Source organism: Chaetodon trifascialis, chromosome 13, assembly GCF_039877785.1.
Source record: "Chaetodon trifascialis isolate fChaTrf1 chromosome 13, fChaTrf1.hap1, whole genome shotgun sequence".
Classification (NCBI taxonomy): Eukaryota; Metazoa; Chordata; class Actinopteri; order Chaetodontiformes; family Chaetodontidae; genus Chaetodon; species Chaetodon trifascialis.
Window position 1 is genome coordinate 3,748,719 of NC_092068.1, and position 19,378 is coordinate 3,768,096.

Here is a 19,378-nt window from a genome sequence, read left to right on the forward strand (position 1 = left end):
TTATCAGGAAGTACTCAATAAATTTTCATTGCTATGCAGATGATGCCCAGCTATATTTATCAATGAAGCCAGAAGAAACCAGTCAGTTAACTAGACTACAAGCATGTCTTCAGGACATAAAGACCTGGATGACCTGCAATTTTCTGATGCTAAACTCGGACAAAGCTGAAGTTATAGTGCAAGGCCCTAAACATCTTAGAAACTCACTTCCTGATGACATGCAGTTATGGATGGCATTGCGCTGGCCTCCAGCACCACTGTAAAGAATGTGGGAATTATCTTTTATAAGGACATGTCCTTTCACTCCCATGTAAAACAAATTTCAAGGACTGCCATTTTTCACCTACGTAACATTGCAAAAATCAGGCATATTTTGTGTCAAAATGATGCAGAAAAACTAGTCCATGCATTGGTACCTTCCAGCCTGGATTATTGCAATTCCTTACTATCAGGCTGCCCAAAGTCGTTGCTGAATGTTCTCCAGTTGCTCCATAACGCTGCAGTACGTGTTCTGACAAAAACGAGGAAGAGAGATCATATTTCTCCAATATTAGCCACTCTGCACTGGCAGTAAAGTTTAGAAGAGAATTTAAAATTCTCTTCCTTGCTTACAAAGCCATAAATGGCCAGGCAGCTTCTTATCTAAAAGAACTCATAGTACCTTATTACCACACTGTGTAGCACTCGTGTCAACCAACACCACTGTCTATGCCCCTGGACCAGTTCTAGGCTCAAAGGAGTGAGGAAGCACTATAAAAAATAGACCAAAGACCACAGACTTTGAGTGTGAGAACCAGCAATTTAGTGAATGTGAACAAAATAAAGCACATACAAATGCACAACAAAATAAAATACAAATTATCCTGCATGTAACAAAGGTAAGTATAATAGAGGTAAGTGTGACACACTTTCCCTTTTTTTCCTCTAGGTCAGAAATTGTTCTTTTAGGTTAGACAGTGTATTGTATTACTTTTGACTAGTTTAGACTAGGTTAGACCAGTCTATTAACTGTCTCCTTTTTTAGATAAATAAGTTGTAACTTATTTTTGTTTCACTGTTTTTCTTGAGTTAACTCTTTTTCTTTTTTCTCCTTCTCAGGTAAAAGTACAAATGCACCTTTTCCCAAAATCACATCAATTACAATGAAACACAATCACCATGGATCACAATGTTTACAATTATGAAACAAAGGATGGTGTCAAGTGTGACATTTAATTCAGTTCAAGTTCAGTTCCGTTCAGTTGTTTAGGCAGTTTGAATCTAGTTCAGAGAAAAGTCTGTATCCAGTTGAATCCAGCTCAGAGAAAGTCTTCTCTCAGTTCAAATAAAATAAAAGATAAGTCCACACACTCCTACCGCTCTGGCAGCGAGTTATCACAGTCCAACCATACTCAGCAGATCCCCTCACTGGCACGATGAAGTTGAGAACGTAGTCACTGGGTCTGGCTCGCTGTCTCCTGCCTGTGTGTGTGTCGCACACACCACAGAATCCTCGTTCTGACTGAGCTTTTAACAGAAGCAAAAAACTTGACCTGTACAACAGATCATAACCAAAATAAATTACTACTAATAATTAATGACTCAACAATGTTTTTCAGCAGCTGTGAATCCTAACATTACCACCACATTCACCAGGCCTAAAATGGCGGCAGAGCGGCATACATACATATTTCAAACAAATTAACTTTTTAATCTAATTTTAATCATGAGGTTTTAACTCTTGGTGAATCAAAAGTAACTTTTTTTTTTTTACTGATTCAACATTTTTATGTATTTTAGTTAACTATTTATTTATTTATTTATTTTTGTAACATTTTAAGGTTGGTTACAACTGCGTTCCCAGAATGCAGGCCTACTTATGGTCCCTAAAGTCTCCAAAAGCAGATCAGGAGCCAGAGCCTTTAGCTATCAAGCTCCTCTGCCAGGTCGAGCTATGTATGGTTATTTTGCAAGGTAAGTTTCCGAAACAGTGGCAGGACATGTTCTAGTTTAAGTCGTTTATGGTGAAAGAATTTCATGATTAAAGGTCGTCCTCTTAAGGTGCTGGTATAACATTAACAAGATAAGGTCCGGTAATTCAAGTGCATACGAGAAGTTTCACTTCTGACAGGACTGACAGATGCTTCACTGTATGTAATGTTCAGTGATAGAATTGCTGAACACAGAAATGGTATGCCCAGCACACAGTGCCACTCCAGTGTAATTCATAGATTACAGATTTGTTTAAATTGTTGCACTTGGTAAAAGTTTCAGCATGGCAGAATGAAACAGTTAATTATTAATGCAGATTGATTATTTTTGTCTTGGAAGCAGCTTTGCTGCCTTGTGCACAAACATATTTTGCACAGTTACAAGACATCATCTGTTGATAACTGCAGTAAAACTATAACGTTTATGACTAACTGACAATGAACCACTACCTTTTCACTATCATAAAGCATTCACACAACAGACTGAAGTGACACGTGACGATTACTCATCATCGATAAGAAATGAATTTAGCATAATTCCATTTATAGTGTGACTTTGATATATTCTGCGGGACTCATAGGTGTAATACTACTGGAGTGCACTGGATGATGCCTCAGCACTTTTTTCTCCAAGTGAGGAAGCAGAATATTGCAGTTCACTCAAGCTGTCTTAGCTCAGTTTTCACAGCCTATTAGATGAGCTTGACCTCTGCACTTTTCCTCAGAATGGATTTTTCAAATGTGGCTTCATTTGCTCAACACAAGTAAATGAAAGTATTTGAAACACAAACTGCATGTGTTCATTTGCCTATATTGCTTAATTCAACACTAATTACAACCTACTGGATCCATGGTATGACCTACTGGTTTTTGATTGGCTGACTGCTGTGTAATATTCTCAACATAATGAAATTATTCATTAAGTCAGTTTGACATTTGATCATGTGTTGACTAAACACACCATAGCCGACTCATGTATGTAAACTTCCCACCGTAGCAACAGGGCCCCTACATACCTGTAACCGTGAGCGTGCAGGAATGTAGGTTCTGCATAGCTGTGCACTGGAACAGAGGTATTATTATCAGGCCATTTGTCACAGCCAAAGTGATATATCATGTTTGTGTGTCATCTTTGCATCACTGTCTTGTCTGTTGTTCAAAGTGGCACCGCCTTGTTCAACATGAACCAGCAGCCAGTCTGTCTTTGATAACTGTTTGGCTTATGCTGCCGGCAGTTACAAGACATTCTTATTTGAATAAACATAACTGACTGGATTATTATTCGTTTAAGTTGACTGCAGAGAGAGAGAGAGAGAGATCAACTGGGTGAGCTGGATTGTGTGACATGTGTGCTGGAAAGCAGGACTCAAATGCAGAGAGGAAGTTCTCACAAGTTTATTAACAAAGTAGCAACTGAAAATACTCAAAACAGGCGGCCTAGTTCAGGATGAAGAACGTAGTCTCTGCTGGAGAACACTCAACAGCTTCTAGTAAGGAAAACACAAATCTCTGTTATGGGAAAGCACACAGGCGGATGAAAAGGAAAAAGGTGCTGGAGGGAAACTCGACAGCCACCGGTAAGGACACAAAAAATCTCCACTAGGGAAAGCACACAGGCAGAACTAAAATAACTGGTGCCGGAGAGAACTCAACAGTCACTGGTAAGACAACAAAAAACTCAGCTAAGGGAAAAAGGCACGCAGGCAAACAAAAACAACAAGCGCTGGAGAACAACTCAACAGTCACTGCAGAAGGAACAAAAACCTCTGTTAAGGGTAGGGCTCACAGGCAGGTAAAGGAAACTCACAGGTGAATAGCGAAAGCACTGGACCAGGGACCAGGAGATTGTTCTGTGACGAGACACAAAGGCATGAGCAAAGGATCATCTGGCACCAGAGTATGGGAGAAGCCTGCTTAAGAAGGGGAGTCCTAATGAGAGGAGATTAGTGACAGGTGTGTCAGGTCGGCGCTTGCCTCAGGGAAGATCAGCCCTGCCCCTGCCACGCTCCAGCCCTGGAAACACATAGAGGCAAGATCAGAGCAGGGGCCCGTTGCACAAAACTAGGATAAGGGATTAAGCCGGGATATGTTGGTTATCCTGGTTCAACTTATCCGTGATCCGGTTGCACAAAGGCAGGATAGCGGAAAGTGGGATATGTTATGGGATAAGTTACCATGGAGATTTATTCTGTGGAGCTAGCCTGCTCCAGACCAGGCTAAGTTCCAGGATTGATTTAATCTCATCCCTTATCTCAGTCAGCAGTCATCACAAATGGAAACCAATAGTTATTCCACTGACCACTACACATTGTCATCACATTCAACTAGATCCACTGTCATTATTTAAACATTAACACAAAACATAAGCATCATTAATTTCAATTTAAATTAATTTCATTAATTTCAATCATTGCAGATAAATAATGATTTTAGATGATGTTGCAATCATCAGATATGAGACAGTTTCCCATAGACTATATATAAAATACACATCCAATATAAATATAAATATAAATATAAATATAAATATAAATATAAATATAAATACACATCAAAGAGTAACATGATGCCCTTTATTGAATAAGGATAAATCAAAGCATCAGTTCTTTTCCAAACTGAAGTCACACAGTGACTCTACAAGATAGAAAGCACAGAATCAAAGCATATTATACGTACGGAAGCAACCGCTTCAGTTGGACGGTTCACGCCTCCGCGTCGTCCATTCATTTCTGATAATGGACACCTCGAAGGGCATTATCCCGCTTATACCATGGTCACTTACGAAAGAAATACATATTAAATCAATTATTAATATGTTAATGTTGTTTTTTACCGTTAAAGTTTTTAACAAGAAGCAGCTGAGTGGACTATAATATCGCTCGTTGTGACGCGTTGCCAAGGTAACCGGCTCTGGCCACAGAACCTGCAGCTCGGTCGGCCGCAGCTGTTATATTAGACCTAATCAGTGGAGGGAAGTGAGATGATTGCTTAACGTTATGTTACATGATACAAAGTATCATTTCAGAGGGCAAGTGCACCTGTTACTGCTTGTGTGTATCGTTTTTATTGCAAGAAACATTATCCACCATTGACTCTGATCATTAAATGTGTATCAAGCAAGTAAGTCTATCTTAAATCGTTTTTATAAATATTATCCACCATTCACTCTGTAAGTAAGTAAAGTAAGTAAGACAGAAAGACAGGCGACAAACTATTCAAAATTAAATGCAACATTGCCGTTGATCATGAATGTCTTGCCGTTGTGATAAATAAACTAATTTAGGACAATCAGTCTATTTGACCGGAACTTTTTTATAGGTGTCCTACAACACTTTTTAACAGACACCCTGCAGCCAATCAAAATCAAGTATTCATCCAGACCATGGTATAACAAGGAGTTATACAGTCTGATGGAGTTACATTTACACAATTTCACTTACAATTTCAACTGATTCATAATCAGAGTACAACTATGTTTTCGGAGATGTTAATCAACTATTTGGATTGTAATTGTGATGTTTCAGCGGAGCAGTGAGTGGGTATTTGTGCACTACAGTCTGCAATACTTAACCACGCTTTCTCTCATTGTTTTATAACTGTGGCGGTGTTGCCTTTCTTTTTAATTTGGTCCTTCACCTCCTCGTAAGCCTCCATGAGGACTTTTGCCTCCGACGGGGAAAAGCACGCTGCTCTCGTTGCCATGGTGAATCGGTGAATCTGTGATCGATGGCGGGGTCTATTTGAGGAAGCCGCGTGCACATACTTATCCAGGATAGGTTTCACCTGGCTTGTTGAATCCGTGTCTGCTCATCCTGGCTTGGTCTTTGTGCAACCGATTAAGCCTGGACGCTCATGTTTTGGATTGGTTGAACTCAGCTCAGTCACTTATCCTGGATGTCTTAATCCCAGTCTTGTGCAACGGGCCCCAGGTCGCAAAAACACAGCCACAACAGATTGGCTTTTAAGAAGAGAGCAACGCACCGTGCTGTCAATTCAAAAGCTTGTCTCAACACAAACGGTCTATGCATTCAAGGCAATGCAGAGACAATGAATTTTCAGCTCTACTTCACATTTTGTAGTTTTATTGTTTTCCAGGTTTCTGGGAGACAGTAGAATATAAAAGAGCCTGTTGAGATTGGTCCTTACTTCACAGGTAATAAATGTTGTCTTTTACTTTTTTTTTAGAACTTTTTTTGTTTTTGTTTTTGTTTCAAAAGGAAATATTTGTTATCTCAGTGATTTAGGTTGGGCCAGTTGTATAACTAGGCCCATGCCCATTGGCCCACCCACAGCACCGTGCCTGGTGCCTGATGGAATAGTGTACACAATGGATGGATGGATGATGTCCATTTTATTATCCTTTGTTGTGATGCTCATCAGTGATTAAACTTTCATCCATATTGTATTTTTCATCACAATTTCACCACCATAGTGTCCGGCCTGTACTAATGCATTTTCATCATTGGTTTCCTGTATGCTGCCTTTTCTATTGAGAAGGTGCATGTTCCCTTTAAGTGTGATGTTTTTCCTCCACTTGTGCAGCTCCACCCATGATTTCAACCGCTGCATGTCAGATTGCTTCAGACTGTAGAAGACAACTACACTTTTCGCTAAATAGAAGTGACTGCGAAAACAACTTGTATTTTCTGTGTTGTGAAAAATGTGCAGTATTGATATATTGGTCAGACCATGTTCTGGGGACTCTGCATTCATGCATTTGAATGACATGTGCCATTCGTTTACAGATACAGACAGAGACTGTCTGCATCTGTCTTTTACCAGTACCGTAGATTATGGTCTACAAAGCCTGCATCTACTGATTGTTCTTGTGCTTAATGTCATTCAGTGTGTTTTTACTACATCATCAGACATTTTCTATTTCACGCTTTCAGTTCCTCCAGCAGAAAACAATGGGATCAAATTAGTGCTGTCAATCAATTAAAATATTTAATCACAATTAATCTCATGAATGTCATAGTTAACTCGCAATTAATTGCAAATTAATCGCACATTTTTATCTATTCTAAATGTCCCTTGGATTACTATTTTAATACTCTTATCCCACATGGAAAAGTGGATAGGCTTGCTTTGTGCAAATGTTTTTTTATTGAAAACAACGTGTAGTGTTATATTTCACACTAACATTCTCACTTTGAGCAGTCATTCACCTTTGAATGAATCAAATCTCACACAATTTAACACTGTCAATAAACAGATGACAAAAAAATAAATACTTGGTTACAAAAAAGACCCTTCAACAACCCTTTCTAAGGGATCAAAACAGGGTCATACAAGCTAAAGTTACAAAGTGCACATCATTGTAAACTAGGACTCAGCCTATAGTGCAGTTAAACCATGGCTTAAACTTTCCTTTCTTGAGTTTCCTTTGAACATACAAGCAGTCAGACTATACTGCTCTTCTGTTTATTCACCAGAGGCTCATCAACGCAGCCTCTTATTTCTCTGCAGAAAGAATGAACATTACTGGCTATGACTGCAGTAAGCTCGTTCTTAGTGGCGGTATCCATATGCCTCTGTCGAAAGCCATCCATTGTCACCTGGTTTTGACAAGGAGGCGGCGGAGAATTCACATTCGCCGTGTGTTTGGCCATCAAGTGGTATTTCAGACTTGATGTGCTGCGGTGATAATTCAGTTCACACCAACAATACACACAGATAACTTTGGTCTTGTCAGTCGAACCATCTGGCAACTTTTTGAAACTAAACTTTCCATTCAGAATCTTGTTCGCATCCAATTCGGCGTTTCAGGACCTGATTGCTAAAGAGGCTGGATGTTCACAGAGCTCTGTGTCCAAGCACATTAGTAGAAAGGCAAAGGGAAGGAAAAGATGTGGTAGAAAAAAGTGTACAAGCAATAGGGATAACCGCACCCTGGAGAGGATAGTGAGACAAAACCCATTCAAAACTGAGGGGGAGATTCACAAAGAGTGGACTGCAGCTGGAGTCAGTGCTTCAAGAACCACCACTCACAGACGTATGCCAGACATGGGTTTCAGCTGTCGCATTCCTTGTGTCAAGCCACTCTTGAACAAGAGACAGTGTCAGAAGCGTCTCACCTGGGCTAAAGACAAAAAGGACTGGACTGCTGCTGAGTGGTCCAAAGTCATGTTCTCGGATGAAAGTAAATTTTGCATGTCCTTTGGTAATCAAGGTCCCAGAGTCTGGAGGAAGAGAGGAGAGGCACAGAATCCACGTTGCCTGAGGTCGAGTGTCAAGTTTCCACAGTCAGTGATGGTTTGGGGTGCCATGTCACCTGCTGGTGTTGGTCCACTGTGTTTCCTTAGGTCCAAGGTCAATGCAGCTGTCTATCAGGAAGTTTTGGAGCACTTCATGCTTCCTGCTGCTGACCAACTTTATGGAGATGCAGATTTCATTTTTCAACAGGACTTGGCACCTGCTCACAGTGCCAAAGCTACCAGTACCTGGTTTAAGGGCCATGGTATCCCTGTTCTTGATTGGCCAGCAAACTCCCCTGACCTTAACCCCATAGAAAATCTATGGGGTATTGTGAAGAGGAAGATGCGAGATGCCAGACTCAACAACGCAGAAGAGCTGAAGGCCACCATCAAAGCAACCTGGGCTCTCATAACACCTGAGCAGTGCCACAGCCTGATCGACTCCATGCCACGCCGCATTGCTGCAGTAATTCAGGCAAAAGGAGCCCCAACTAAGTATTGAGTGTTGTACATGCTCATACTTTTCATGTTTATACTTTTCAGTTGGACAACATTTTTAGAAATCCTTTTTTTGTATCAGTCTTAAGTGATATTCTAGTTTTCTGAGATACTGAAATTTGGATTTTCATTAGCTTTTGGTTTAAAATCATCAAAATTAAAGAACTAAACATTTGAAATATATCAGTCTGTGTGTAATGAATGAATATAATATACAAGTTTCACTTTTTGAATGGAATTACTGAAATAAATCAACTTTTCCATGATATTCTAATTTTATGACCAGCACCTGTACATACTTAAGTATAGTCATACTAATATCTTAGAATTGTATTTAGTACAGTGCTTGGTTGGGTGCACCTACTTTTCAGCATTTACGTAATAATTTGACTTGGTACAATGGTGCAATCAGTCACCTTCATCTGTCAGTATGTCGCCATCAACTCCACTGTTTTATTCCATTTTTGATCGCTTTATTTTTAAGTGCATTTTTACTACATTTTATCCAGTGATTGTGTGCCCTAGCTGTTACAAACCCATCAGTTGCTAAACACATAACGTGACAATGAATAAACAATAATGACCACTGAGTGATTCTGCACCAGGTCAGTGGAAGCCCTGTGGTGTTAGCAACAGCAGAGCACAAGATGGTGCTGCTGTAAAACAGAGAAAGTGTGAGAGTGAACTCTCACAGTTAGCACCAGACTGTATTTCTACTTGTAGCTCCAACACTGACTTTTCCACTGGTTTATTTCTCATTTATGTTTGTTCTGGAAGAAATAACAACATCTTTGCATTTGTGTAAAAAACATGTATTTCTCTGTGGTAATCTCTCTTTTTGAATTGGAATCAGGTCTGTTTGTGCTAAACAGTACAGGGACCCTTATGGCAGATGGACCACAAATTACTGGCAAGTGGTAACATAGACCTGCATGGTGACAGTGCATTCTCATCACTCTCCTAATAATCTGAGTAATAACACGAGGAGAAATCACTTAGATGTGAATGCAAGGACTCACGTTTTATAGTGATTGCAATGTTTTTCTCAAAAACACTATAGGAACTATATAGGAAACAGGGATGCTGAGGAACCTGCAGCACCCACTTAAACCAGGCCTTATAAAAACCATCAGTTGATACAGAAGTGCTGGAACTTCTGAGTTCTGTTCCAGAAATAAAGAAAACCTCATCCGAAATCCCACTGGCATTTTTACTAATGCTAAAAATCAAAGATCCAGCCTTAGAACAGAGCCTTTCTGAGCGTTATGTCAGGTCGCCTTCATGTGTCCAGATAAGGACGGTGGTCCATTGAAAACACAGTCTCATATTGTTGCTCCTTCAAACACAATTTCCCTGAACGTCATGGCTAAAAAGTGAAATGTCTCATTTCTGAGGAAAATATCTTGCTCTTAGCTGCTTAATGTTCCACTATGATGTTTTTCAGAGTTAATAGTATTTATGTAGATTAAAATGATATGCTAATGTAGCATTATTAGCTTTATTAGCATTATTCCATTAGTTCCTTACTAATCCACATATTTAAGTGGATCCACCCTAACCAGTCAGACAGCAGACTGATATACAGTGACAGATGTAAAACGCTTTGTTAAGAAATTCAGCAACAGTAGCAACATGCTCTGGTTTTCTAGTTGACAAAACACAGGAGTTCTGTTCATGGATTGAAAGGGGATCACACATCTTAAATATACAGTATAACTTTCATAATAACACCTTGACCATCACCATGTATCAGTAAGGGTGATGAGGATGAGTACAGGGCTGCTGTGGACAACTTTGTCACATGGTGCGAGCAGAACCATCTGCAACTAAATGTGGCGAAGACTAAAGAACTGGTAGTGGACCTGAGGAGAACCAAGGCACCGGTGACCCCTGTTTCCATCCAGGGGGTCAGGGTGGCCATTGTGGAGGATTACAAGTACCTGGGGGCACACATTGACAATAAACTGGACTGGGTAAACAACACTGACGCTCTCTACAGGAAGTCGTCTCTATTTTCTGAGGCGACTGAGGTCCTTCAACATCTGCCGGACTATGCTCAGGATTTTCTGAGTCTGTGGTGGCAAGTGCTATTCTCTAGCACTAGAGCATTCTTCTCTCTAGTGTCAGAGAGAAGAATGCTGACTAAGCCACAGACTATCTTGGACAACGACTCACACCCACTTCATGATGTGCTGGCCAGGCACAGGAGTACGTTCAGTGAGAGACTCATCCCACCAAAACTCAAGACTGAACGCGACAGGAAATCATTCCTGCCTGTGGCCATCAACCTGTACAACTTCTCCCTCTGAATGGCCCTTGGACTTTTCACTTAAACTGACACATATTTGACCAATTCAACTTTGCACATCCTTTTGTATATATTGTTTATTTTTTCTCAGTATATATATATATATGTGTGTGTGTGTGTGTGTGTGTGTGTGTGTGTGTGTGTGTGTGTATGTATGTATATGTACATATGTACATATGTACATATACATATACATACACACACACACACACATATATATATATATATGTGTGTGTGTGTGTGTGTGTGTGTGTGTGTGTGTGTGTGTGTGTGTGTGTATGTATGTATATGTACATATGTACATATGTAGGGAGCACCTGCAACAAAAACAAGTTACCCTCAGGGATCAATAAAGGAATTCTGATTGTGACTCTGATTCTGACCTCATACTCAAACGTGGGCCAGAAGTACAGCACGGGAATTAGCACTTCCTGGAATAACCTCAATTAAGATCATATATACAAATAAAAGTAAACATTAAGACTTCCAGTTTATTGATATTATTATGAGTAAGGCCATGGTGACAGCAGCACTGACAACAATATTTTAATTCATGGTTAGAGCTCTTTCCAGTATTTTGCTCAGACCTTCCCCACACATACACACACATGCAAGCTTGTCTTGTTCCTTTTTGTTTACTCTTCTTTTCCCCTTCCTCTCTCATTGCTCATTGTCTCTCTCATTTCTCATTTCATTACAATTACAATTATACACTTGGAAAACTCGGTGCTATTACTTTGTATCATTATTCTGAATATTATTGTTATTGTGCATGTGCACATGTACACATGCATAATGTATATTTATGTGTCCCTAAAGGTTTCTTCATATTAGCTTACTGTCACAATAACATGACGGTGCAGCTCCTCCCAGATCAAGTGCAGAGCAGCAATTTCTTTGATACTGGAGGGTTTTGATGATAGTAGCTCTGGAAATGAAGACGTACCTAAGACCACCAATGTTTATGAATCAGATCATATAAAAGCAGAACTAGTTCAGACAACATGAGCTGTGAATGGGATAACAGTTAAGATACAGTCGTGGTTCCAAAAGAAGTTAGGACTGATGACACATATTGTTTTCCAGTTGTCCAACCTAGAGAGCCAGATAGTCTCAGAAGAGCTACACTTTCCTGGAAAAGCTTGGCATTCAGCTTTTGTGGTTGTGGCTGGAGAAAAAGAAAGGACTGCCACAACTTCCAAACAACTAATGGCTGCTCTAAAAGTCTTTGATTTTCCTGAAATGAAACCACTTCATTAAAGACTCCCACAAAAATGTCAGAGATGCCATTTCACATCTGTCCATCCACAGAACAGCAGAGGTACGTAGGAATGGTTGGAAAAACACCAGTGTATTTAATTTTTTTAAACTAGTTTCAGCTTTAAAACCTCTAGCAACATGGTAGATTGTATGAGCTGTAGAATGATAAAGGTACTGCTATAGCCGTAAGTAAAAGTATAATATATGTTCTTACACAGAGCAGCAGTCCCTTACAAGTGTATAGCATGAGTAAATGAGTCCACCTTAATTTCAACCCACTATTGTGCAATCATCATTTAAAAGAAGAACAGTCTTTTGGTATGCAGTGTATTTTAACTGGTTACATTGTACACATGTGAGACATTTACTTAGAGCTGCATTTTACTACATTTTAATAATGTCTATTATTAACTGTTATGAACTCGTCAGTTGCAACATAATATCTGGAGAACACATTTCCAAAACCTGTGCAGAAAATATGATGATAATTCTAGTGAATTAAGATCAACGTACATTAGGAGAAACAACTGAAGACCACAACAAGCCCCCTTTATTTCCCATCAACTGGGAACAAATTGACCACACAGACAAATTCTCTCTGACCAAAGAAAGCTTGAGGTCCAGATAATGCAGGACCCCAGAGATGCAGGCTGCAGTGACCAAGTTGTTCATTGTGGTATTAGGGTCAGGATGTTACCATGGTAAATTATTTGGTAGGATTCTAAATGAACTAGAAACAAACAATGCATCCTAACTAAAAATCTTATTCATGAAAATATAAGTTATACTTACCTTGGTGTAACCATAACAGTATCAGGGAATTTCAACATGCAGAAAATGCAGTAAAAGAAAAAACTCAAGAGCTCTAAAAACAGTCAAGGGGAACTTTTCAAGTTATAATTGTCATTTATGGAAGTGAAGTATAGGGTCCACTCAGCCATTATAGCTATACCCACTGTGGTACACATCCAGCAGAAAGTTTACATGCAAAGTTTACATTCTGCACATACATTTTACATGTACACAGAAAAGCACCACCAGATGCATGTAAAGCAGAATTAGGGCAGATATATTGCCCTTTTCTGGAATTCACAAATTTGACAGTCACCTTAAATACAGCCCCCTAGACACCCTCAATCCCAAAGCCCTCCCAGAGCTGACCAGTCTCACAGCAACTCTGCTTTCTAAACACCAATCATAGCGAGTCAAATGATAATGCAACGGAAAGAAACCTTGGAACATTGGAAAGAAGAAACTAAATTCTAAATCTGATTAGAATGTTATATGGCATTAAAAAGAACTGTGAATTGGCCGAATATCTCTCTACTGTGAGATAGAAAGCAGAAACAGATCCTAACCAAGCACAGACTCAGGGGACACAAACTGGCAATAGAAAAAGGAAGACACAAAAAATAAGTTTCCACAGGGAAATTCATTCTCTGCATTGAACCCATCTCCAGAATTAGGAGTAGTGAGTAGTTATTGAGCAGCAGCCAGAAGAAAACAGAATATGTGGACACTGTTGGACAGGTGAGGTCATTCATCTGCATTCACACAGATACATGCACATACAGTACATGTCTAATTAATATATGTCAATCTTAATGTTATACTTAGTATATTAATGTTATTGTGTCTAAATATTTGGAGAACGTCTTTTTTGTTGTTGTTTCATTCCAGTAAAGCCCTTTGACTTGAAAAAAAATGTTGCTTGTTGAGTAACTCTGCAGCGGGTGAGCAGAAGCCCTGTTTTGCAGTAGCGCTACCAGAGCACAAGATGGTGCTGTGAGAGTGAACACTGGCAGTTACTGCTAGACTGTGTTTGTACAGGTAACTGTCTGAACCCTGACAGCCTTTCATTGTTGCATTCTAGCAGTCTCTCTTCCTCTCACTCTCAAATTCACATCTGCTTTATTGGTAGAAGAAGGAAGGAGTGTTTGCCACCAAAGGATGTGGGAAGCTTTCAGGGTGAAAAAAAATAATTCCATCAAATCAAGCACAGATATCATCGGACTGAAATGATCTGCTGCATTTTTAGGCCTAAATACTAAAATGTGCTTTGTTGTCTAAAACCTTTTTCATGTTATTTTGTCATTTTCAAATTGGCTCAAATGAGCCAATATGCATCATCAAAGACAGTTACTTTCAGCCCAAAATGTAATGCAATGTAATGTTAAATTTGAAATTAATAGCCTAAATGCAAACACAAACCGTGTTGAAAAATATCCATAAACACACTCTAAAACATGCAGAGGCCATGTCTTAATCCCTTGGTGTCCCTTAAATCCATGAATTGCCTTAATTTTCTGTTGCTCTGCAAGTTTAAAGAAAAGACTCAGATGCTCAGATACCTTAAAGCTGAACTGACTATACTGAATTTTCACTGTCATTAAACAAATTAGTAGTTTTCAGCATTGGTGCGTCCGTCTATGGTGACTCCATGATGTACAGCACACTACTTCCTGCTTAAATAAAAGCTGACATAACAACGTAACACCTGGAACCAGAACTGAAGTGGAGACAGCCAGTAGCTGCACGACATCACAGAGTCATGAAGTATGATGTGGTCTCCAACCCATGTACGTTGTCTCCTATGTGGACAGTGATGTGACCGCTTGGCTTAGAAAAAAATAAGCGGAATAAACAGACTACATAGCTGACAAACTCTGAGCTGAACACATCAACGAAAACAATTTGAATCAGCACAGTGAGCCATAATTTGCACCTCATGTGTCAGTGTCTGTCACTCTGCTGGATACTGCTTGTGAGTCTGCCACAGTATTACTGTAAGAGCAGAGGTGCAGACTCTGCTTAAAAGGTGATTCATATTTAATTCGAAACTTTCACTGGACAAATTATCAGTATTACATTCTAACCCATAAGGTCTTTTATTGAATCCCTCCACATAAATGTCTTACCACAGGTTCCCCAGTAGATGTCACCATTTGGATGGTATCAAAACTTTCAGTGCTTCAGAAATCCTTGTCTGCTCCACCACTCATGCAGCTCCCTGCTGCCTGCTGTGAGCGCAAGTCCAAGTCAGAAACTGAGATGAACGAAACAAAAGGGGAACACATTGATACCTGTCTGTCCGGACAATGAGCACAAGAAAGTAACGGAACAATTTAATCCACTATATATATGCTTTGGTCTGTATTATTTCAACCAGATTAAAACTGAAGAACACACCTTTGGGTATGAATGAGCTTTAAGCTCCCCTAATATTCCCAGTTACTTGCCTATGTAAGTGAGTCAATGGCCTCTGTTCTGCAGCAGGAATACCACACCAGAACACAGGTGACTTTTAATATTTGTCTTTAAGGAAAATCACACTTTAATGCTTTCATTTTTGTACGTAGCAAACTTATTGTTGAGATCTTAGAATGTGGCAACATCACTTAAACTGGGTCAGCTGGGGCAAGAAACATGAACACTTTGATGATCAGAAATCAAAGTTTACACATCGACTTCCTGGTGCAACTTTGACCTTATATTCTTAGTCCACATTGGAATGAAAAACCATGCATATGCACGGCTTACATGACAATGTCGGACCGTTACAACAACATTACAGGTGCATTTACTTTTCATCTTTATGTTCCAAAGATATCTTGATCAGCATGTTACTGCAACCAATAGAAGCAATGAATAAAAGTCCATCCATCCATCCATTATCTATACCGCCTATCCCTTTCGGGGTTGCGGGGGGCTGGAGCCTATCCCAGCTACAATGGGCGAGAGGCGGGGTACACCCTGAGCCGGTCGCCAGCCGATTGCAGGGCCACATGTAAGGACAAACAAACATTCACACTCACACTCACACTCACACCTACGGACAATTTAGAGTCACCAATTAACCTAATGAGCATGTTTTGGGTCTGTGGGAGGAAGCCGGAGTACCCGGAGAGAACCCACGCATGCACAGGAAGAACATGCAAGCTTCACACAGAAAGGCCCCACCTGACCCGGGGATCGAACCGGCAACCTTTTTGCTGTGAGGCACACGCACTACCTGCTGTGCCACCGTGCAGCCTGAATAAAAGTCAAATTGTATAAAAATAAAAATTCTTTAATATTTGACATGTTAGAAAAATGACAGTGAACGCTTGTGTTGCTCCATGTCTGATGGATGACTAGAAGTTAATAGGACTGTGTTGATTTTGACATGCGTATTGTTGAGTTTTTTTCCCAAGGAGCCATTGTTGCTTTGATCACTTGAAGTAAACCTGCTGGATTGACAGGGATTTTAATTATTCTTTAATACCTGTGTGAAAATGAACAAAAAACATTTGTCATTTCTTGCAGATTTCAGCAAGATTTTAATGGAAGCATGTGGAAAAACTGAATATATGAATATGAAATGTGTTGCACAGTCTTGTCAGCAAAGAAGCAATAACGTTCGTGTTTTCACATGTTAATGGACCAGAGTGAGAGCACAGACCCTCAGCCAGGTGCTAAATCATGAATTAATGCCTCGAAGCACAGATTTGTGTTTTGGTGGTGATCACTTATGAAACGTGTATGGAAACAGATTAGTTGACTGAAGTCCAAGGCAGCATCAGGTCAGGACTGATCTCTGCTGTGACAGGCTTTGGGTGTGCTGCCTGTCATCCTGTGTACTCTGTGGGCTCTTTTGTTGCGTCTGTGTTATTGTAGCTCTGGTTTGAGTGTTTGGGGCTTACAGGTAGGTGTGAGCGGAGTGACGTCAGCAGCGGGTCCAGGCAGTAGAAAGAGCGTCTGGTCCTGCCTGCAGTGCTGCTGCTGCTGCGTACCGCAGGTAAGAGCTCTGAACACTTCACACGGGCTGTCTCCTATTTCTAACTTATTAACTGTTCCACATAGGCTTAGAGGATTTTTTGAAGTTACTAACCCATCTGTGCCATTTGTCTGTCTCCAGGAGGACTTATCATCCGTCTCATCCGTCAGTTTTCTATTGTCTTGCTCTTTTCGGGACTAACGCCATGGGGAGATTTGATGCGCTTCGGCAGTTTAATTTGTTAACATGGCTCAGAGACGAGAGACAGTCGAGGAAGCTGATTCTCTTCATTGTTTTCGTCGCCCTGCTCCTGGATAACATGCTGCTAACTGTAGTCGGTAGGTGCACTCCTGCTTTTCTCACCTTCTACTCCTCTGCAAAGTTGTTGGTTTTCTTGTTGTTGTTGTTGTTTTTTTCTTGTGCAACATGCAGTCCACTTCACTGTCAGTCCAAATATATAAATATGTCCAGTTGTGTTTGATTGCAGCGCAGCCTGTTGCTCGAGTCTCCACGAGGCTCTCGTTGAGCTCTCAAGTCCTCACATCCAGTCCACATCTGTTCCACGTTTAGTAAACTGGAAAGATAAGATGAGGTGGTCGATATTATATTTGTAAAGTAAAGTGTAAGTGGCAGGTTACCGAACTGGACAAAGCTATTAAGACATTGATCTCCATCAGAATGACTGAAAGCAAAAAGATCATATGTGAATTTATTTCATCTATTAACCTTCCACGTGACACTTACAAAGAGTTCATATTAAAAAGTATGCCTGTGCTACTCTCTCACGTAAATTGTGTATGCCCACCTGACCAGACTTAAGGAAGGCTATTGTAACATATTACAGTAAACCTTGCAACATATTGACGGTCATTTGCTTATTTTTCCCAAACGTATTCTCCTGTGTAAAGTATCATCAATCATCCCGATCCCACATCACATCCAGAGATTGGTATTTAACACCACAAACAGCAACAATCAAAAAATACCATGAATTACTCTGAATATATCCCTGGAAACACATTTCACCTAAAACAAGGAGTTAAATTCAGTTGCCTGAGACCCTTTTATTAACGAATTAAGTTGATTATAAGGGATGCATGGTGTTATTCGGGTTGGGACTTTGGTTTTCATTTGGGTTCTGATGCATTTCAGGTGCAAATTAATGATACGGATGCTTATTCCATGTTTAATAGGATTACCTCAAATTAGTCAATGAACAAATTAAGTGATTGTGATATATTAAAGTGGTTTGATCCACCCCAATTATCCCCTTCAAATCCCAAAACATTTAACAGCATCATGAATGAATACATTCATAGAATTTCACGGTGACAGATGAATGGGCTTTGTTTTATAGCGTAAGAAGAGTTAATGATTGAGACCAGCATCAGCAGTTCACTGTTGCTTTCTTACACGCACAAAATTCTCCCAAAATTTTCAATTGTGTTTTGTCTGCTCTGCAATCAAGTAATAAATCTTTGCTTGATCACATAATCCATCCAACACATGGCCATTCTCTGCACATCTCTGTCACACACTCCAGCTTTTTGGCAGGTCAGATTTTATAGAGAGAAGATCCTGAATTAAAGCAAAAAGAAAGAAAGAAAGAAAGAAAGAAAGAAAGAAAGAAAGAAAGAAAGAAAGAAAGAAAGAAAGAAAGAAAGAAAGAAAGAACCTAATATGAAGCAGACCTTCATGTAGTGTTATTTACAAAAGTAACCTGTAGACAGAAAGTGAAATTGGTTCATTGCATGCAGCATCAAATATTTAACCTATACTACAATCAGTATTCATTGCATGGATGCTCATTGCCCATATTTCAAAGTCCATATATGAGTTAACATTATTTATTTGGCACAATCAACATCAACAGTCAATCTAAAGCCATAAGAAGAAGAATGTCTGATTTCATTTTTTCCTTCTTTCACAAAGTCTAAAATGTAATGAACATACAGTTTGGTTTGGCTTCTACTGTTACTTTATAATCTCAAGGCTTTATAGTGTATTCGTAAGACTAGCACATCAAACATTTGTTTAAAGGGTGTTGCATCAGTTTTTTTTTCCTTCAGTAATTTCTACCAAGATCATCTACATACATCTATAGACACCCTAACTGTCAAATGAAACCAAGGAGCAGCAGTGTGCCAGAAAGAATGTGTACACCATGAGAACTTGTCAAAATTCACTTTACTTAGCCTTTTCTGATGTGTTTCTTATTTCATGACTGTCATGTCAGGAAACTGAGCCAGTTTCTAGAACACAGCCACAAGAAATTTTTGACATGGTTATAGTTTAATTTGTTTAAAACATAATGTTTGTTGACATTTAGTTCTTGAAGAAGACGAAAGGAACAGTTTTTAATACCAGGAAGAACTGAAGAACTAAATGA

General features: G+C 39.6%; 1 protein-coding gene across 1 annotated transcript in view; it reads left to right on the plus strand.

The window, feature by feature from the left end:
* The first annotated feature begins 16,868 nt into the window (after positions 1 to 16,868).
* The window catches only part of slc18a2 (solute carrier family 18 member 2), a 43,711-nt gene continuing 41,201 nt past the window's right edge, over positions 16,869 to 19,378 (plus strand). The window contains exons 1-2 of the mRNA XM_070977179.1: positions 16,869 to 17,010; positions 17,131 to 17,327. Coding sequence (XP_070833280.1) covers positions 17,195 to 17,327 — 133 coding nt within the window. The 5' untranslated portion in view covers positions 16,869 to 17,010; positions 17,131 to 17,194. The remainder of the gene's footprint in view (positions 17,011 to 17,130; positions 17,328 to 19,378) is intronic.